The sequence below is a fragment of the Salvia hispanica genome, chromosome 3 (genome assembly GCF_023119035.1).
Source record: "Salvia hispanica cultivar TCC Black 2014 chromosome 3, UniMelb_Shisp_WGS_1.0, whole genome shotgun sequence".
Lineage (NCBI taxonomy): Eukaryota > Viridiplantae > Streptophyta > Magnoliopsida > Lamiales > Lamiaceae > Salvia > Salvia hispanica.
Window position 1 is genome coordinate 52,802,601 of NC_062967.1, and position 21,695 is coordinate 52,824,295.

Below are 21,695 nucleotides of genomic sequence, written 5' to 3' on the forward strand. Positions count from 1 at the left end.
TTTTTTTTAAGGATTTGTTTGGATAGGTTTAAGAGGATTTGGGTGTAAAAATATTGTGTATGAAGTTCTGTAATGTTGAACTATATTTAAAATTTTCTTTCTGTCTCTTGAGATTTTCCGCAGTGTATGCCTTTCCTCATAATTCCCAAATTTTTTGTTGTTGATTAGCTAACCTCACTATTATTGCTGCTTCTGGAAGCCTTGCCCCGCTATAAACTGAAGGAATGAATGGTAGAAAATATTTGGGTGACAGTGAAGATGGTTCAACAGAATCTGGAGTATCTGATGGAAATTTTCAATAACCGAACCATATGCATTGTGGGGTATTCGAATGTTGAAAATTTTTTTCAGAGCATGCATCAGGAGTTGAATTGGCTTTTTTTTTCTTGAAAATGTTTCTTTTTTAAATACTGAATGCAATGGGATAAGTCAGTTTTCCTTTCCCAAAAGAAGGAGATTTCACCTGAAAAGGCAACCACTGTCCCTGGGGTGGAAAAGAGCGTGAGCTGGGGGGACGACAGAAAGTGATTCGGAGAGCCAGACTAGGAAGCTAATCTCGGATGCCAAATGAAGGAACGAGTGGTACTGCTTTTTTGGCCCTCCTTCCGAAGCCCCACTCGTCATCTGCCGGGCTACTGGAAAAAGGGGAAAACAAAGATATGGGAGAACCCAGGACTCCCCCTTCTGTCTGTTTCACGTGGTGTTGTATTTTTGTATTCCATCATAAAAATTTTTGTCTCTGCCCCAAAAATTTCATTTTTTTTGCATACTGGCAGCCTGCAGGGTCAGAGCAACATACTATTCGGAGACGAACCAGTGGTGAAATCGTCAAAAAAAAATTCACGACCAGAAGTTTAGAGATGACAGGAAAAAAAAATTTTCAAGGGAGGCGTTCCTCCGGATCAGCAGAAGCCGTTGGGTGGGCCCAAATTGAAAGAAATGGCGGAAAAGAAACTTTTGGGGGCAAGGCTGAGTCTAGAGACTATTTTGGTGGTGTCAGGAAACCACCCGGTGGTAAACATCGCTTTTGTTTGATATAACTTGTGGGTTTGTTCGTTTCTGGGCCATCGCCTTGGCGAAAAGATCGATCTCTGTCAGGTAATGATGTTGTAGCAAGTGTTGTCTTAGGATTATGTTTGACTTGTGTTTCTCTAATCATGGGATGTTAATGATCCATTCCATGTAACTTTAAAAGAGAGTTACTATAGTATATTTTACGTTATATCGTAATGGTTTGCGAAATTTGTTAATTATGTGAAGGAAGAGTCCATGTAAACTTCCGATGAGCCATGTTAGCTAATTTTTGACACCTCGACCTGCTTATTTATTTTTTCTACCGAAACAAAACGATTTCATGCCAGCACTAATATTAATGTGTTTTTCTTGTAACAAAGAGAATAGATTTGAGATTTTCGTGACATACAAAAGTAAATGAAGAAGTGTAAACAAGTTAAAAATAAAGTAAAAATTGAAAAAGATTTGAATAAGTTAGTTCGACTCTGCTGGGGATCGAACCCAGAATCTCTGGTTCCGTAGACCAGCGCCTTATCCATTGGGCCACAGAGTCAAGTTGTTGTTTTGGTTCTAGTAATATTTATATTTAACAATTCTAGTACATTGAAAGCCACTGGCAACCATCCAAATTATTGCACTTGTTAATTTTTATTAAGTAAAGTGGATAAAAAAATTCGTGGTATTGTTTTATACTCCCCCGTTCCATAGTAATGAGAGCGTTCCTTTAACCGAAGATTAAGAAAATTGTGTTAGGTGAGTTAAGTAAAGGGAGAATAAAGTAGAAAATGAAAAAGTTAGAGAGATGAAGAGAGAACAAAGTAAGAGAGGTAAATAGGTGTGGAGAAATGTGTTGACTTTACATAAAAAAAAAAACTCATTCTTGTAAACAGAGGGAGTAATAAAATGTGAATGGAATGAGTTAGTGAAGCAACTAGAATGGTCGAACACCGAAAATAAAAGTGAAATGAGATATTTAATGGAAGATAAAGGGAGTATAATGTTTCCAAATAAAATAAGCTGTGTATAGAATACATGTTTGTTTTTGCTAATTAAACTGCAATATTTTGCACAATTGTGTTATATTTTTGGTGTTTCTTGACTTCTTACAACTAAATTTAGCGTTAAAATTGGTGTGAACTGTTTACTGGAAATAAATAGACATGGAAGGAAGCATGTATTTTTAATTGTGAGATCCCCAGCTTCCTTGGATTTTGGGATGAAGAAATTTCCCAGTTGAAGTTTCTATAGAGTAACTATTGCTTCTGCCGGCGCAGGAATTCTTTCATCTGCGTGAAGATTTCTCCCTTGGCGCAGAGCCGCATCTTCTTGAGTTTTCCCAGTAAACCCGTATTCTGTGCAAAGATCGCAGGCGGCTTCGAAAACGTCCTGGAAGATGAAGGCCATGAGTAGTAGTAGTAGTACTAGTAAGGGTAGGATAAATGTATGAGAATGCCTGTTCGTGTTTGTGTTTGTGCAAAAAGCTACTACATACCCTTGATGGGAATTCATCATAAAGATGTGCTGGCGTCATCTCCACTCTATTCAAATCTGCTTCCCATAACCTAATCTGTTACCAAAATAAAATTAAAAATTTCATGAATAATATAGCTGAACATGATACAGAGAAAATCAAATACCTGATCAGTGACATTTTCGGGCACAGTAGGTATCTTCTCCGCGACTCGAGGATGAGCATTCTGCTGGAAAAGCGACACTATCTGCATTCACCATGTGAGAAAAATGAGAGAGCGAAAATGGTAGAATACACTGAATAAGATTCTCAAATCATCGAAGAATTTAAGTTGATCCGAAGATTAGTGACAAAGAGGCACAAGTAAATGGCTAATTACCAATATGATCTGCTTGAGTTTCTTCGGTAATTATTATGTTATTAAGGATACATGGCCTGTCATCTTTCCTATAGTATTGGTATATAAGTACTATTATCAAAATTATTGGGATTCACCCTTTTTGTGAATCGTTTCAAATGACAACATAAGCAGGCAAGATATATCTACTGCTTATCTAAACATGAAAACCCAATAATATAAGAAAAACGATACGAAAGAGCTTGAATTGTAAATAGCAAGATGACTAAATAGCATATTAGAAGGTGATACTTACCTGCTCAGCGGTAATGCCATTTAGAAATGCTTTATACAAGCTCTCTTTGTTGATAAGCGCCAACAATAAGGTTAGGTAGCTGGTATTCGACCCTGTAAATTGCAGCGCAAGACTACAATCAATTGAAAGTGAAAAACACCAGCATTTTGCAAGAATGGATTTGATCATTTCAAACAATATCTCTGAGATAACTTTTTAAGAAAAGAAATGTAATTCACTTTTCAGAAAATCAAGGTGAAGAAGGGAGCACCAAAGCAAATTATTTGCAAAAAGAAAACTTGACCTGATGGTAAGCTTTACTAATATGAAAGAAGGATAAGAGGATGGCACACCTTGCAAACAAGCGCAAGATCTCAACATGCAATTTAGATGTTGAATATGCGTACAACCGAAAGTTTGTTTCCACGACAACAAAGCCCTGATAAAATTCAAAAAGAACAAGGGAAGGAAAATGTTACAGCAACTTCAGCACTGTAAAGTAGGATTTTGATCTGTATCACTCCTTGAATAATATGCGAATACATAATCAGACTAGGATATCTTCTGAATTCAAAGATGGTCAATTGTATCAAACAGCAAATCCTCAGAAACACACCTGTTTTCTGGTTGCCGTATCTGCTAGGCTAATGGAGAGATTGGTAGCTAGTTTAGTAGGAATAACCAACTCTCCTTCCTGCCCTGAACCAACGGGAATTACAGAAGATCAGTGGGAGCTAAACTCCGACAAAAACAACAAAATAAACAAAGGGACAACCTGCTGGAGCTTTACCAATCCAAATCAACAAGATCCTTTACTATGGTCCTCTGTATATCTGACAAAGTGTTTAGGTTATATGCCTGCAAAAATGATAACATTTATTCAGAACCTGCTGCATTTTCTGTAGCATTTACTTTCGGTTGTAGGGAATTGGACGATCAACTGAATTCACAAAACCTTAGAGAATCCTTGAATTTTTAAAAAATGATAAAAGTAAACTAATATCTGGCATATATAGGTTTTGTTTGAAGTACTAGACATGTTTGTAGCACTAGTATAATTACGAATAACAGCATAAACAATCTCAACCTATTACCTTTCCCATAACATGAAAACTGAGCTCCAACAGGAATGATATAAGGTCAGCTGTATCCACACCTTGTTCCTGCAGAAATTGATAACATCCAAACAACTTTTTATAAGAACTACTGGAATTATATCATTTAAATTGGTGAATCATGCAGGTCCAAAGACAAAAAAAGAGAATATAACCCACATACCTCACAGTTAGTTATATATTCTCTAATTATGTACAAAGTTGTGCATTCGTGTCCATCAGCTGTTACATGCATTTGTCAATTATAGCTTCATCAAGTAACCCCACGTAAATCTATTTAGCTCGTACCAGAAACTGGAAGCCGCTCTCCGTCAATCTTGAGGTTCCTTATCATCTCTGAAACCAATGCTAATATTTCATACAATAAGATGTAAAATATGAAGACTAATGAAAACGTGAGTATTGGGTACTTTTGACTGAGAAGACCATGCTGGAACACTTTCATCATTGAGGAGCTTATGTTCATCGACCTTTCCACTTCGGTAGAGTTTATTAGGTGCAGCAAAAACAACTGGTTTTCCACAAATTTGTTAGTCATAATATGAGTGGTCAACAGATTGACATAGAATGGAAAAATCGTCTAAATGGACCCCATGCAATGCATTCAACAAAGCTTTCAAGTAACATAAAATACTTAACAAGAATGAATGCCATCTATGAGGTTATGATAATTTAGCAGTAAGTTACCACATAATCCACTGAGCATTAGTGCATGACAACAGAGACAACTGTCAAGACATAAGCAAAAACCCACACCTCCCACTGTTCGACAGCATAGGCATCTAATTCCTCTGTACTGGGAAGCCTCACAGTGACGTTTGCGGCATTGGTTCCTAGGTGAAACTCCACTGTGGATCCAAAGAGTCTACCATGTTCAGAATTTATATAAGCATAAAACAAAGGCAGTTCGTTTAAAACTTAAAAGCTTACCCACGCAGTATGTGCTTCTGGAGATTTCGCTGAAATGGCGGATTAAATAGGTAAGTAGCTTCTTTCTTCCTGCCACAGGACCGGAAAAAGGAAATCCAAATAATGCTTGAGGATGATCGAAGCAAAGTTAAATACATTTGATCTGAAGCCAAGGCACTTCTAGAATCTAACTAGTTAAGTATAAAATTGAAAATAACAATGAGAACATATCTATATTACCGTTCAACAGTTTCAGTCAGGACTCTCAGCTGAATCAGCCTGTCTATAGCTACTTTATGCTTGAGGCACCGTCAGCAAGAACCCATTCTTCCAGCCACTTTGCAGATACTGGACCCTCTATATACAGAAGCTGCAGCACATACTTTGCTAGTGGAGGCAAAGATCTGAGTGGAAGAGTAGGAAAAATCAATATTAATAGTAAAATCCGCAGAACCATGACAACTTATAACTGAATTTACAGACTGAAAAGGTTAATCAATGAGCTCAAACATAAAAGACTCAATCAACCAAAGCAGTCACAAATAATTCCAGGAAAAAGTCATGCAAGTTGGGCATGCATGTGACACAACCTATGTATAGAAATGAATTTGGGATCTCATGGAACAACAGCAAGGCTTTAGACCAAAGGTGGTAGACATGTCACATTGGAAATAGTCTTTGAAAGTTCAATGGTCAGAAATGTTCAAACAAGATTTAAATCAGAAAACAACCTTGATTCCTTTTGAAGGCTAGTAGAGTTTGCAGGTATTGAAAGCTTTTGAAAAGGTTAGATTTGCATCCTCTCTCCACCCCTCCGTCTCTTACCCATGCTCTATTCTCCATTAAAAGCATTAGTATCAACTTCACTATGGTCATCTATCAAACATATTTGAATAGCACCAACAATTCTAGTTCATATGGATCTCGAAAGCAACATCATTCGAAGATTTAACAAATATGAAATAGAACATATTAAGCAGATATAGTGTGTAAGAATATAACCTCAAGATGGCTTCGCATATGAATGAATTTTCATACAGCTTGTCAAGTTTCACCGGAGGCAAGGATGCCACCATATCCATAAAGTTTCTAGCCACAATCCTCACTTGCGGCATCTTGTCTGACCAATGTAATTCTCCTACTTGAGCTTATGTATCTGTATATTTAGATGACAAAGCAACGATTTCTCTACTTCTTCAAATTCAATCCAACAATGACTGTCTTCCGCAATCACCGTCTATGTCCGATTCATGTAGTTTTGAATCAAAAGCTGAACAATGACAACAAAACCACTCAAGCTTAATATACTGGTGTATAACATTCGTCAAAATAAACCTAATTGAGAGCAAGCTGTTTACCATTCAAACATGTCATTTCAAAAATTAATTTTATGGAAATTAATTTCGCATTTATAACACCAGTCTAAAAAGCTCAACCTCTACTGATAAGTAAGAATTGTAGGTTAGTGAAAGAAAACAATTCATGAATTTTTACAATAGATTGAGAAAGCACCTGATACCTTGTGAAATTAGAGAAGACAGCAGACAGAGAGAAAAAAGTCGGTGGCCGGAGGCGGAGATGGCAGCGCGGCAGATTCGGTGGTGGTGGAGTTGCAGAGACGGGAGTGTATATACGGTTTTTTCTTTGCTCGATTTAATTTCAAGTAAAAACGCGTAAACATTAAGCGCTTTTAAAAGCGCAAAACGGCCCAATCACAAGTAGTAACATAAAAAGCCCAGTATAAACCCTTCCACTCACACTTCATTTCGCGAAGCAGAAATCCGCCATTGCTGAGAGACCTAAAGCTTCTCTGTTGAAAAACGTCTCAGCTGAAAAAAATGGGAAGCCGACTGGGGAGAAGAATTGTAAACTTCGCGAATCTTCCAATCAAACTTCTCATGCCCTCATCTTTTACCAATATTACTGAAATTGCGCTGAAGACAATCCCCTCAGCTTCTAAGGTATCTAATTCCAACTCTAAAAAGGGAAAATTCGTTTCTCTAACTGATGTTTCTATCAATTTTTCGCAGATCGAGATTAAGAGGGTCCTGGAGTCGTTGTACGGATTCGAGGTGGAGAAAGTGCAGACGCTTAATATGGAGGAAAGAAGAAAAAATACGGCGGGATAGTGATCGCGAGGCCTGATTACAAGAAGGCTTACGTCACGCTTCGGAGCCCGCTATCGATCAATCCGGAGCTTTTTCCCCAAATTTCCCGGGTTTTCGAGGAGGAGAGGAAGAGGAAGACGAAGCAGTCGAAATCGAGCATTGTCGAAGATCCGGAAGCTGTGAAGAAGTCGCACTGGCTCGACTCTGCGCGGGATAATCGGAGGTATAAGACGCCGGAGGGGCAGACGTTTGGGCGTCGCAGGAAGGGCGCAGATCAGAAGGCGGCTGACGGAGCTCAGGTGAAGTTTCCATGGAGCAGCATGACCTCTTTTGGGAGGAGGTAATGTGTTTTATTTGCTCTCAAGGTTTAGTATAAGGAGAAATATAGGATGCTACTAGTCTTTGGCACAATGTAGCATAGGGATTCCGTTTCTTCTATTGTTTGTCAGAATTTCTATATGGGGTTTTTAAAGTGCGCAGGATTAAATTTTTCCCCCTTTCGTTTTCCTTCAATTTCTTAGGAATATGAACTACTGATTCTGTTTTGATATATGTAATAGTGTTCATGAAATAAGTTTCATTTGCCTCAACTGTTTTCGTCATAATTCGTACTGGAATGTTTTGATGTTAAATTTTTACTAAGTTTACCTGCAACAAGCTAGAACATTGATCTTCAAAATTCAAGTGACGGCTGTTCTATGTCATTTTCCAACATTTGAAAGTTTAGCCAAACATATTCCATTGAAGACCTTTATACCAGATGCAATTCTAACTTAAATTAGACAAGAACAGATAATTACACATTCTGTGTCTCAAATTTAAGTGGCATTTACATTGTTGGTTCATACTACAAGCAACACTACTGTCACTTGTAAAATATGGAAGACCGCTGATCCAGATTATCAAAACTAAATAGTGGTAAAAACGAGGTATAAGAAATGTATCAACTTTTGGACTTCCATTGTTACATTGTCTCTGATTTTAGTATTCATCAAATGTGAAGAAAATGTACAGTAAAGTGTCTATGAAAATAATGAAGTAGCTTAACTTGGAAGTTTGGTTTCTGAATCTGCCCTTCTGAAGAGCTATTAAAAACTCATGCAAACTCATGCAGTTTATATAAGGCACTAGATGCAAGAGACCTTGTTTAACTTTCTTTTATGTTTTACTCAGTTATTCAACTTTATTTTATTCCCTCACGTTTTCAGTCAAAGTGTAAATGAACTTGGAATGCCACGTTTTATGTTATAGGCCTGTAAGTTTGAATTACTTTTGTGATGGCTTGGGTTTAAACATCAAGCAACTAATTTTTAATGAAATGTGTTGTTGTGAACATGTTAACCTATGATGAAATGTGTTGAATATGTGAGGAACAAGCATCAGTATCATGCGGGTGCGGTTTACCGAGCAAGGATAAACTTAGATGTAGTTTTAGGGTCATGTAGGGTGCTTAGTTCGACTCTCTTAACTCTTCTCTAGAGTCTAGACACAACACAATTAGGAACTAAGCTGCATCAGGATTTGCGTAGTTCTTCCTTGGACAGCAATCTACAACCTGATGCATGCTATGGATGAAACATATTTGGAGAGGTAGCCATCGGAGATTACTCATATTTGAGTCAGAACATGAAATACCGAAAGTATCTTGCCTTACTGTTTAAGTCTTATAATATTTTACAACTCATGGAATACAATTACAAGCTTTGGCATTATCTAGTTATTAGTGAACCTAACTAAACCAGTTGGCTATAAATGAATTGCCATTTCTAGTACTGACTGTTCTGGAGGTTTGGGGAAAATATATTTAATGATTTCATGATACTGATTGCCTGCGCCTGCGGAGTAAGCCACTTCTGCGAGTTTGTTTAGGTCTGTTTCGGCTCTCATCAGTTTCTTCCTCGTCTGCTTTCAAACTGAAAAGAGCAGACTTTCTGATTTTCCGCCACCCAACTTTCCAAGCTGATGAGTTCCTTTGTTTGGGTTTCTGCTTTTTATATTGTTGCTGTAACTCTGAGCGATCACTTTGCAGTTCACTCATTTGCAATTTCACTTTCTCAAGTTCTATTTTGAGGGTGTTGACTTCTTTGTTTGTTGCTGATGCATTACTCTCCAGATCCGATTTATCAGCAGTTTCTGTCTGACCACTTCCTTGTATAGCCGCTCTTATTTTCATTTGCTCTGCGAATAAGACCTGGGTGCCATCTCTTTGTCAGTCATACATACAAATATTGAGGTGCAAATGCATATATAGTAGACTTCAATATGGTTTTGTTTGCTATATCTGATGAGCTGTAGTACTTATCAAAAGTGTTTGTAGCTGAAGAAAATTATGTAAATTTACCTCAATCATGGTTCTCAGTGGCAGCCTATCATTTTGTGCTGCATGTGCACATGCATCTAGTGAAAGCTTCCCACAATTCATGACTTTGCATAGCCTCCTTCGTTCGTGATCTGGTAGTGATGGGTGAGTCTGTAAAGAAAATACTGATTCTCAGTTTATTTGATGAGAGTTTTAACATGGGGAGTAATTGTATGGTAGATAACCTTGAGATAGGTGTCAATGGCTCTGTAGAGGCCGTCATCACTTGTCCGAGCATTTTCTGGCAAGGACTGAGCTAAAAACAGAAACTTGGTAACTGGAAGCTTAGGATCTCTTGCAATTTCTGCTAGGTAGCTGTCTAGAAGTTTGCTTATGGCCAATGGTCCAGAATGCTGTTGTTGCAGCTGCTGCTGTTCATACATCAAAAAATATTCCAAAATCCTCTGCACAATCTCTGTGTTGTGCATAGTTTTTTCTTCAGTGGAACTGTAGCAACCAGATAATTATGCAAGAGCCAATATGTCAAAAGATAAATCATAATTAACCTGTTTACTGGGCTCAGTTGCTACCAATACTTGGTAAAAGATTGCATTTAGCCTGTTATATTTGAAAATTTAATGAGAATTGGAGCAGGCGGTGACTTACTCTACCAGCTTCCCTTGATCACCTGCTGCATAACTAGGTATTAGAAGATCATTCACATCTGCACCTTCTAACACCAAACCAGCTCGTTTTCAAGCTCTGAAACTATTGCTGGGGATGCCGAGTAGAGTAATGCCATCTTTAGCATCTTCAGAAGGAACTTACAAGGGACTGCTTCTTTCTCCGGAGGTAGTAAGCTTACTAGGCTCTCCACCATCAACCGCTGCTCCTTTGTTGGTCCAATGTCCTCTTCCTGCTTTCTTCCACTTATGATTTTCCATTGCATCTCGCGTCGTCCATAGTTAGTGCTCCCAGCTGCTTCTCTCTCAGGCTCTGTACTTGGCAACCAGTACTCCTTGTATTGGATGATACATGAACCAATAATCTCAGGTTTCACCCTTTTGCCTTGAGTCCTGTTATGATCCTCGTGAAGTAGTCTATTCGTAGAGTGCTCACATCATTGAACCACCACTTTTCCCCATTTGCTAGCCCTCCTATTGTTGAGGTTTCTCCGGTAATCTTCCAAGCTATTGTGTCGCAGCATCTTCGGACAATTTGAAGGTTCTCTGTCCACGGGGACAGTGTTTCACATGATTTGAGGACGGCAATGGAGTCTCCCCATGAAGAGAGGACTACAAATGTAAAGAAAGCTTCAGTCTTGGAGATCAGGTTTCCATCTTCCAGTGCCTCTGTCATTTCAAGAAACTCTGATGCACATCTTAGGGCTGCTACGTTACTTACGTTCAAACTTATAGGGAGGCCGTAGCAGAATTTCAATATGATTTCAAATGTTTCTGCACCACCAGGAAAGTTATCAAGCTTGAGATCGCAGCATGCATCTGAAATCTGGGGCCGGAGCTCTATTCGGCTGAAGTAGCCGCACTTGGAGATCAGTGGATACTGTTTCAGGAAGGTATTGATGAGGTAACATTCAATCATGAAAATGCTTATTGCCATTGTAATTCTATTCTTTTTGGTTGACGTCTTCATGATTTTTCGCTTTCATTACTTGCAATTACCATATTTGCTTGAGTTTTGGAGTTTTGTTATTTTAAAAAAAGCTTTGAAGCATGGTGTTTTTTTCTATTATCTACTTGTCTAGTTGCAAATATGTTGTCTGTGTAAAGTACCTTGTGAACGTAGAAGGTGATTTCTTGAACTTGAATTGACAGATCTGTTGGAATCTGAGACATGGCAAGCCTGCGCAAGTAGAACCACGTGGCTGAGTTAGAGCCGTGGATGAAACATGTTGAGCAGCAAATATGTGTAAGAGTATAAAACGGTTGGGTAGATCTAATCACAGTTATATTCATGCTGTTTCTGTGTCTGATGAGAATAATGGGATCACAGAGAGGTTACCATGAATGTTCTTTCTTCTCAAAACCAGAGTCTGCTCCTTCTGCAATGAATTTTGAGGGAACTATTACCCGCCGGTCCTCTTCTGAGGTGATACCATCCGAGTTGCTTGCTAGGGTCTGTTCCGTAGAAATTTCCATCTTCTTTCGGCCGTTGCTGCACCCACTAGTGATGATGCTTATCGTGTTTTATCGACAAAGAGGTGAGTAAGTTGAAGGAGTGGGGCAAGGAGTGAGTTAATGTGTGAGAAGGAAGTTTGTGGATGAAGGAAGTTGTGCCATTAAAGGAGGTTGTTGAGGTGGGATTTCTTGAACAGGTTCATAAGATTCAGTGTCACTTAGATTTTGGACTAAAAGGGACCAAAATGTGTTTGTATGGACACAAGGAATGTTGCGTCTGAGTTGTGACGAGTCTCATTCATATTTGGGTGGCTTAGTGAATACTACTATAGTAGTACTATTAGGTAAGATTAAGTTGTAGGGTTCAATCTTATGAACCAAACATAATACATATTTAATCATGAGATTTAATCTTGCAACCGAATACCCCTTAGTTTTATTCTACTAACTATAGTGATTTGTGTCTTCAATATGAGATGGTCACAAGTTTTGACCACTTAGAGCATCCACAATAGGGAGCGCGGCTCCCTATAGCTGAGGAAACGGAGGGCCACGGCGGGGGTGGTGGACATGGGCGGGCCAACTAGGACACGGCTCATGGAGGGCGCCGCGGCCCAGCCCGGCTCACTATTGCCGGACTCCGGTGGCCGCGCTGCCGCAAAAACTTTTTTGTGTTTGATTTTTTCGGTTTTTTTGGGATAAAATAATGTGTGATTTGAGATAAAATAATGTGCGTTTGCCAACAACCGAAAAAAATAATGTGATTTGTGACTGGATTTGTCTACTATTGAGGTGGACAAGTTTTTTTTTTTTTGGCTGTGGACAAAAATGTGACTTGGCCTTGAAGTGGCCAAACTATTGTGGACACTTTTATAACCAAAGAATGCACACACTACAAAAAACAAAGTCTATATTTTGGAGCCAAATTTAGGAAAAACAATGTTAAGCCATGGTGTAAGTGATAGACCTATTAACATATCAGTGCTTAAGAGCATCTTATACATGAGCTTCTTTTAATCCACGATAATATAATTTTTAAATAAATATTTTTTCTCTTTCTTCCATATGCGCAATCCCAACCCAGTACTATTTGGATGAGATTTGGATCCAGAGTTTCGATGGCACCAGGTTTCTGAAATATTCTTTTGTCCAAATTAGATTCGATGTGATATAACGAAATTTTAGTTTGTAAACCAAACAGATATTCTTTTGTCCAAATTAGTTATATTCAGCTATCATCAAGCTATATGATATCTTAAAAACTTTCAAAGGTGTCTCGATTATGGTAATCTGAATTTGAATGGTAAGTCAGTATTGATTAAGATCGTGGTATTAATCAATATTTCTATAAATACCATCCATGAGTGTTGGAATATAATATTGATTTTTTCTTGATGATATAATGCATTAATTAGATACGAAGAAAATATAAGTAACATAATTGAGTAAGCATCAATAGCCACAAACATATGTCATGAATAACATTGAAATTGAAAATGAAATGCTACTTACAAAAAGAGCATTTGTTGTACGTGTAAAACTCGTTTCACAAAAAACAGACCATTCATCCACCCATTCTACGTTGTCACATTGTTCTCTCTCCTTAAATTTCTCCATCTTGATCCAGATCTCGTATTCATCATCGTCATCAACATTCATATTGTTGTATTGTAGAGAGGAGAGTAATGGCGGTGGTGTCACCATTAGCAAAATACAAGCTCGTGTTTTGGGCGATCAGTCGGTCGGAAAAACCAGCATCATCACCCGTTTCATGTCGATAAATTAGATACAACCTATCAGGTATATACACAAATTCCACATCCATTTGATATGTAATGTCAAAATTTTATAAATCATGCACTAGCGATGGTGGTGACATAATTAAATTTGTATGTTTTTATTTATAAATTGTTTTGATGTGATTTTTATATATATGCATGTAGGCTACAATTGGAATAGATTTCTTGTCCAAAACAATGTACCTAGAAGATCGAACGGTTCGCTTGCAGCTTTGGTAATGGATGTTTATTTAAATTGTAATGAAGATTTTATAAAACAATGGATCATCTATCATGTCATTTCTACATAATTATAAAACACGGCGTAGAAATTACTAAAACGCGACGTATAAATTATAGGGATACCGCTGGACAAGAAAGATTTAGAAGTCTAATTCCGAGCTACATTAGGGATTCTTGGTAGCTGTGATTGCCTACGATGTTGCTAGTAAGCAATTCTTGGTTTACTTTGCATAATTGTATGTTTCATGATTGATTATTAAAAAATAACTTATATGTATATATATGCAGATAGGCAGTCATTTTTGAACACTTCCAAGTGGATTGAGGAAGTAAGAACGGAACGTGGTGGTGATGTGATCATCGTCCTTGTCGGAAATAAAACCGATCTTGTCGAAAAACGGTAAGGAAACGAACATGATAAGTCATCCGAGACATAAAATGACTGATATGGTATATGCAGCCAAGTTTCGATTGAAGAAGGCGATATCAAGGCTCGTGAATACGAAGTGATGTTCGTAGAGACTAGTGCTAAAGCCGGTTTCAATATAAAGGTATCATGATCTAGTTAGGAGTATAACATAATTGAATATATATGCCTTGAATGAAATTGTGTGTTGGCAGCCACTATTCCGGAAGATAGCTGCAGCGCTGCCGGGGATGGAGGCGCTCTCCTCCGGAAGCATGATGATATGGTGGATGTGAACTTGAAGGCGACTGCAAACGGGGGCCAAAATGAGCAGCAAGGCGGAGGGTGCGCATGCTAGGATGGGTAGAAGTGAAAATGTTTGGAAGTCTTGAATGTTTGTTGTGTAGGGGTAATTCTCATTGAGGATACAGAGTTGTGCAGGTTTTTGGAAAACAGATTGGCTTACACTTATGAAACATAACAAGATTTTGACATATGTGTTATTTTAATTTACTCCAAATCGAATTATACACAAGATTGAGTTTGTGTTACCACCACATCCATAATAAATTAAAGTCAAGAGGCTGATTTTTGGTTTGGTTGCTTGCTTAAACTTACATTTCTTGACATGCTTAGATAAAATTAATTAAGGCATCAGCAATGTAGCCAGTAGCTCCCTCCGGGTGTCGGATCTGGTTCACAAGCGAGGGGCAAGGGCAAAGGCAAAGGGAATGAAGAAGGTGGTTGCTAGGTGCTACGTCGTCATTTCAGGGAACCAGTTGTCAGTTCCGGTCAGAAGGTGAAGAAGTTTTAGGAAAGAATTGCTGACATGTACAACACGAACAAATCCAGCTGGGCGTGAGGCGACTGGGGACAATCTTTGCATGCATCGAGGCGGGCCCAAATGGATGTTGCCAAATATGATGGTATCATCAACACTGTTTCAGAAAACCTGGCCAACTTGAGAAAATGCTGACAATATTCACGAGAAGTCTTCTCATCAGGCGTTCTTCAATGAAGAACAAAGAGAGTCCAAGTACGATGACGTCTACATCATTGTTCAGAACCATCCGAAGTTCTCATGTGGTTCAAATTTGGATGGCCCCAAGAGAGCGAAGATCAATGTCTTGGGGAACTAGAGCAGCAACAAGCAACAGTGGCGAGACGTTCGACCTGAACTCTCCTATGGATAGCAAATCTCATACTCCATCGGGCTTCAAACAATGCATGATGTTGTAAGAGAGCTAAACATATGTTTTGCCCACAGCAGCAGATGCATTTAGATATGACAAGTGTGTTCAGCCCAGAAACTATGTAAAGCTGTTCTTAATCTAACAACATTATTAATTTAAAATTGATCTGTTACATGTTGAAATCCACTCATTCTTGACAAAACTCTATACCAATTAATCAAGAAAAACAACTAGATATACAAAGCCTAGTAACAATTTGCAAAACTGCAACCCCTTGAAACAAATGGAGGCAACGGATCCTCCCCCTCGTATGTGACGCGTTTATGAAGTAACAGCTACTTGTCTTGCTATTGCTGCCAACCATACTGCTGGTTTCTGTTGCCACCCATCGGATTTGGACCCCTTCCGTTGTATTGGCCGCTTTGTGAGTAGTTAGGAGGAGCCCCGTATCCACCAGCTGCTCCTCGGGGGCCGTTTGAGGGGGCTGTGTTTCCAGGATATGGTGGGGGTCCTCGCCCCTGTGAGGGGAACGGGGCACTACTATAGCCTCCACTCTGGCCTCCGCGATCTTGATAGTAGCCACCACCACCACCACCACCTCCAGCCCCGCCTGGGGGATACCTACTGGGCCCTGCTGGTGGGCCACGTGGCTTTCCATATTGCTGATGACTGGGTGCACCAGATATGGCCATCTGAGAGTTGTTGTTCATCTGATGACCGGGGCCATTCCAGTGCTGTTGATGAGACTGTCCGGATTGTTGGATGGGGGGCAAGCGAGCATGTTGCTGTGGATGCTGCAACTTCTGCCGTTTTGCGATTTCTTCATTCTGACGTTGTTGCTGTCTCTTCTTCTTTGTCTGGAACTCGTGTGATGATTCGTATTTTGGCAAACTGTACAATCAAGAAATCTACTAGATGAGAAAGATACCTGTGCAGGATCAAGAACTAGCATTTTCTCCAGTAAATCCAAAGCATGTCTGTCGAAACTGCATAGAAAATGATCGTTCAGCACACATAAAACAATAATAGAGCATTTGGAAATTACAGAACATATAAATAAAACTTGGATTCAGTACTTACTGTCTAAAGAGCTCCCGGATCCGCTTTTTCATTGGACGAGTTGGCTTAAATTTGTTATACCAAGGGATCTTGGAAACTCCGGGCCATATCAACTCATCAGGGGTTCCACAAAGCTCAAATATTTTATTCAACTGTTCAGGCTGCATTAGGAGTGGTTATAAGAAAGATAATAAGTTCAAAAACACATGTTCACTAAACCAATCAGCAAAACTATGATGAAACAACACCAAAGAATGTCGGTAAGCCATACTCAAGTCTTAACTCAACTCTATTCTGAACAGCAACGCCGATACATATTAGTTGACTTTTGATGATCACTCAAAGGTATGAATCACTTCCGAAAGAGAGATGGCATCTAAAGGTTGACACGCCCCTTCATATTTTCTTCCTCATGTTTCTTCTCCTATTTATCAACTTTCTTGGGAAAGGTGGACAGTGTCTCCAAATAACTTGGAAACGAGGTAGAAAATAACTGTCATACTATTCTTTTTCCATCCACACTAAAACAAAATATTCCTACGACGGGCTTCGACATTGCCATACTAGTTAATTAAGAAGCCTAGTTCAAATGGAAGCCGGGTTTATTACAGTTTTATAAATATATACGTATATTACGTGGGTATTGTGTACAACTGTGCAAGGTCATATACAAACAATCAACACAAAACAATTTCAAGGTCACAAAAAGTATAATGAGCATAAGAAACTTTGCCACAAGGTTCACAGATAACCCTAACCTCATTCTTTCCTGGTAAGATTGGTTTTCCGTACAATAGTTCAGCAAAGATACAACCCACAGACCACATGTCAACAGCTGGACCATACTTTGTAGCTCCAAGAAGTAACTCTGGAGGTCTACATATTAACAGCATAAAATTGAGGTCAAACAGAATCATCAGTACAACCAGAATCTTAAACGGACTTATGCTTGACAAAGAAGAGAGGCTATACCTGTACCACAATGTTATAACCCGATTTGTAAGATTAGCATTAATGTCATTGGAAAAGGAACGTGCAAGTCCAAAATCTGCAAGTTTCAGGTTTCCCTCGTTGTCAATGAGAAGATTGGAGCCTGCAATGAGGTTGAATCAAATTTTGACCACTTACACAATTTTAGTTTTTTATAATACCAATAACACACATTCACACCTTTTATATCCCTATGAAGCACTTGATTAACATGACAGTAATGAAGACCTGTGAGCAGTTGCTTCATGTAACACTGCAAACACAATATACATTAGATTCTCCACTGGAAAAAATTTACTGAACATGGAAGAGCTAATAATATAAATCTCAGGAAAGCTTGCAGTACTTTTATTTGGGGAACAGTAAATCTAAGTCCAGGACGATCTGCTAGGCCAGTTAAGTCGTGATCCATGTATTCAAACACCATATAAATGCTTCCCTTGTACTTATTGTTCTCTGCGTCTGCAATTATTAAAAAAAGGTGCCATATTGGTGTTCAGTAAGAGGAGCTCTCATCATCGAAGAGCAGAGAGTTAGGTTATTACCTGGCTGCACCTGCTCGTTGGTTTCCCGACCTATATAAAGAAACCACAACAAGTTGGAAATGAGGATTGGTATATCAGGAGAAGTAAGAACTTAATTTTAAGAAAAAAGTACCAGGAGATGTCACTATCTCTTTCAACTGAATAACATTTTCATGTTGTAGCTTCTTTAGAATTTTTATTTCTCGGATAGCAGTGATGGGAAACTGCAATGGATTGCAAATATGTCACATATTTCATGAAAGAAAATGTTGAGAACCAGCCAGAAGCACCATTGGCATTTCTAATGTCAAGTTTAGAATAATTTAAACATAGGCAATGACTAAGGTCAAGAGCTATACCCCCTCTTTTTCATTATCCATCCGTATCTTTTTCAAAGCAACAATCTCTCCAGTTCTCTTTTCTCTTGCCATATATACTTGACTGGGGAAGGAAAAAAGAAACAGAACATACACAAACAAACACATTAGAAGATCACATTTGAGTTTATCTGAGTACTAAAATATTAAAAAAGATTATTTCCATTACTTGAACAATTTATAATGCTCCAGTCTATTCTAGGGACAATAACGTTAAACTATTAACTAACCATTATGTATTCACAATATTGTTCTGTGTGATGTGCATGTAATGTGTTATGGTTTCAGACCATCGAAGAACCAAAGGCTTTCATGAATGTGTGTATATACTCTTTTTAAATGCCGATAAAAGAGCAGGATAAGACCATAACCCATCTTAATAATACTCAAACCATATATAATTCTCCAAATAAAATGAGACAAGAAATCAAATTCTTGAGGCATGTAAATATACTTGCAAGAAGCCCTTTTTCATATCATGCAAATGAAAGCATGAGTGTAAAAAAATCCCTGATAGATCAATTCAAGGTTGTATTAAACGCATCAAATTCAACTAGGATGTACACCTATCCAATAGTATAACCTTTTCCAACCTTGCTTCAAAATCTAGAGGAAAATCCAATTCAATTAGGCTTCCCACAAGTACCAACAAGACCAAGAATACACAGCAGCGAAACATTTATTCGTTGGACGACTACCTATTCTAACAACTTAGGCTTCTAAATAGAAGCTCTTACAGGTAGGTTTACTTTCTACCGAAGATTTATGTACGGAAATACAATAACCTAGAGGACACAAGATCAAAGAAAACACCATTTGTTTCTAAATCATCCTAATACCGCGATAAATGTCGTATTATAAGGAGGAGAAAATATCACCTTCACATCCAAAATAATTCCTTTGCAACAGCAAAAAACAAGTAGCAGTGATTCTACAACTCCCTATGGCCATACCAATATAGGGGAGAAAAAAAAAATTAAAAATCTTGAAATTGCTGTAGCTAATTGAGGGATAACAAAATTCTATAAATTGCTCTCCATCACAATTAAGGAGAGATGATAAATTGAATACCTAAACACAATTATACCAACCCTACAAAGAATCACGTATATTTCAAATAGCCGATGAATTAATTGATCACCGCAACTTTCAAAATCGAAAATTCATTCAATTAAACGAAAAAAGAAAGAGACAAAAAGGGAGAAGCTTTGGAATCACCCGTATGTGCCTTCCCCGATTTGCTCGAGTTTTTCGAAGCACTCGACGCTCCTCGACCCCCACGACGGCCGCTCCTCGACATTGAGCTGATTAGTAGCCGCCATAATCTCGACCGCCGAAGTTGGGGTCGCGGGATCAGCGAGGATTCCGGCGATGAAAATCTGAGAATTGGGGTTTAATACGGCGATGGCCACGCGGCGGCGTTAATTTAAACGCGATTAACAAGAACTACTTTTGCTTTATTTTTAACGCTTTATGCTAAAATTCACAATTTATTCTTGATTTAATCATATACAGTAGGTATTTTAAGTAATTTTAAATCCAGCGAAATTTTTAATTTAGGATTAAGTTTTTGCAATATGGTAATGGACTTTACAGTAATTGTAGATATGCTCCTTAGTTTTTGAGAAATTAAAATACATTTCATTTTCCAGTTGTACTTTTCAAAGGAATAATTGCTGAATATTCATGAAATATTGCCAAATTATAGTTTGTCTCGGAACTTACAAAATTCAAGATTTAGTTATTGTTATTGGCTTATTGTTGTTTTTCTTTCTAGCTTTAGAGGTTATTAGCTCATTCTGCTCTTATTTGAGGAGATTGAGTAGTTTGGTGCATTGACGTTGTTTGAAACTTTGAATACCCCCTCTGTCCATGAATAGGAGTCCCGTTTTTCCATTTTAGTTCGTTCATGAATAAGAGTCCCGATTCATAATTACCATAAATGGTAAAGAGACTCCACATCCCACCAACTCATTCCACTCACATATTATTTAAAACTAATATATACAAGTGGGACCTCTATTCCACTAACTTTCTTCCACCCACTTTTCTTATCATTTCTTAAAACCCGTGCCAGATAAAAATGGGACTCCTATTCGTAGACGGAGGGAGTATGTTGCAATTGCATGTTGCAAGATCGATATAGTATTTATTGCTAAAGGAGATAGATATGTCAAACTTGTTTTGTGCTTTTGTTTAAAGTTTGTTTTTTGTTAGCTTCTATATTACTGTGATTATTCTTATGTAAGTTGTACTATCTTTGATATTAAAAATAACAAGTCTTGAAATTATATGAATTTGTAATTTGCAATTAATAAAATAAGAGAGATTAACAGAAAAGGTAAAAAAAATGGTGTTAGTTGATTTTTGAGGTCACATTATTAGTATAAGGTTTATTTATGTAGTATTGTTGGAATAATATTATTGAATAGTGAGATCCAAGAAATATGAAATTGTTAATTCTAATGGTATAACCTGCAAATCGTTTAAAACGATGTGGACGATTAGTAAATTATCTCCATCTCAGTGCTTATTTGGCGAATTTTTCCCTATTCTTTTACCTCATTTAAATTGATTCGTCTAGCAGCCAAGCCATTATATAAGTATCATAGTAGTGCTATGAAAGATGTAATTTGTCCCTAAAGAGTTCATTAACTAATCCACCATTTCGGGGGATGCTACTTAAAAATTCTATAACAATTGTAACATCAATTTCTTTCCTTTCTCATTTTTCTTCTTTTCCTTTTTGTATAAACAATGAAGAAATTGAAATTGCTTTTCCTCGGTCACTTTCCTAAGTTTCTTCCTTTCTCTTTGCTACCATCTATTTCATCTAACCACTTATGCAGTTTCTACTTACTAAATTTTCATTACTATTTTTTCATTTCTTTTTCTCAATCGCAAATATTTATTCACATCCACCTAAAATTTTCTAAACCTGCATAACTTTAAAACCAAAACCGTCGATTTTTTAACCGTGGTTCAGTTCAAGTTAAAAAATTATCGAACCGAAACCGTCCGGAACCGCCGGTTTCCGAGTGGTTCCAAACCGGCACCTCAAAAAATCACCGGAAAACTGTGAAACCAAGCCGGAACAGTGAAGAACCGTAAAAAATGCCGGAAAACCGCCGATTCGGAACCGAAACCGACGGTTTTGGAACCGGAACCGGAACCGCGAAACACCCTCGCTGTTCGGTTCCGGTTTGAAAAACCGGAACCGGACGGTTCTGAACCATAACCGGCGGTTTCGGAACTATGGGCAGCTCTCCTACCGATCCCCAACAAAAGCCAAATAATATTAAAATTTAATAAATACACAATTAGCATGTGTCAAATGTATGTTACTATTTGAGAATTCAAGTACGTCCACCTTGCACTAGTTCAAGTTTAAATAAGTCGACCATTTAAATAGTAGTAGTAATTTATTTCGTATATTAGG

The 21,695-nt window shown here is 38.0% G+C and overlaps 1 protein-coding gene, 2 long non-coding RNA genes, 1 other non-coding gene and 4 pseudogenes across 4 annotated transcripts; 3 read left to right on the forward strand and 5 right to left on the reverse strand.

The window, feature by feature from the left end:
* Positions 1–1,494: 1,494 nt before the first annotated feature.
* Positions 1,495–1,567, reverse strand: TRNAR-ACG. Its single transcript has one exon. It is a non-coding gene; the product is annotated as a tRNA-Arg (tRNA).
* Positions 1,568–3,193: 1,626 nt separating this feature from the next.
* LOC125215474 lies at positions 3,194–3,798 on the reverse strand. Its single transcript, XR_007175268.1, has 3 exons — positions 3,734–3,798; positions 3,471–3,556; positions 3,194–3,230 (listed from the first exon to the last, which is right to left on the reverse strand). It is a non-coding gene; the product is annotated as an uncharacterized LOC125215474 (long non-coding RNA).
* Positions 3,799–3,903: 105 nt separating this feature from the next.
* LOC125210481 lies at positions 3,904–6,696 on the reverse strand (annotated as a pseudogene).
* A 187-nt stretch (positions 6,697–6,883) lies between these two features.
* Positions 6,884–7,740, forward strand: LOC125215471 (annotated as a pseudogene).
* Positions 7,741–8,876: 1,136 nt separating this feature from the next.
* On the reverse strand, positions 8,877–11,707 carry LOC125215468 (BTB/POZ domain-containing protein DOT3). The gene is given in 8 exon segments (XM_048116891.1): positions 8,877–9,440; positions 9,591–9,719; positions 9,794–10,055; positions 10,215–10,305; positions 10,308–10,613; positions 10,616–11,111; positions 11,342–11,411; positions 11,571–11,707. Coding segments are annotated over 8 exon segments (1,869 nt in total). The 3' UTR covers positions 8,877–9,062.
* Positions 10,517–12,203, forward strand: LOC125215473. The gene is made up of 5 exons (XR_007175267.1): positions 10,517–10,601; positions 10,701–11,135; positions 11,384–11,477; positions 11,562–11,769; positions 12,163–12,203. It is a non-coding gene; the product is annotated as an uncharacterized LOC125215473 (long non-coding RNA).
* A 1,168-nt stretch (positions 12,204–13,371) lies between these two features.
* Positions 13,372–14,513, forward strand: LOC125215472 (annotated as a pseudogene).
* A 1,006-nt stretch (positions 14,514–15,519) lies between these two features.
* On the reverse strand, positions 15,520–19,702 carry LOC125215322 (annotated as a pseudogene).
* Positions 19,703–21,695: the final 1,993 nt, after the last annotated feature.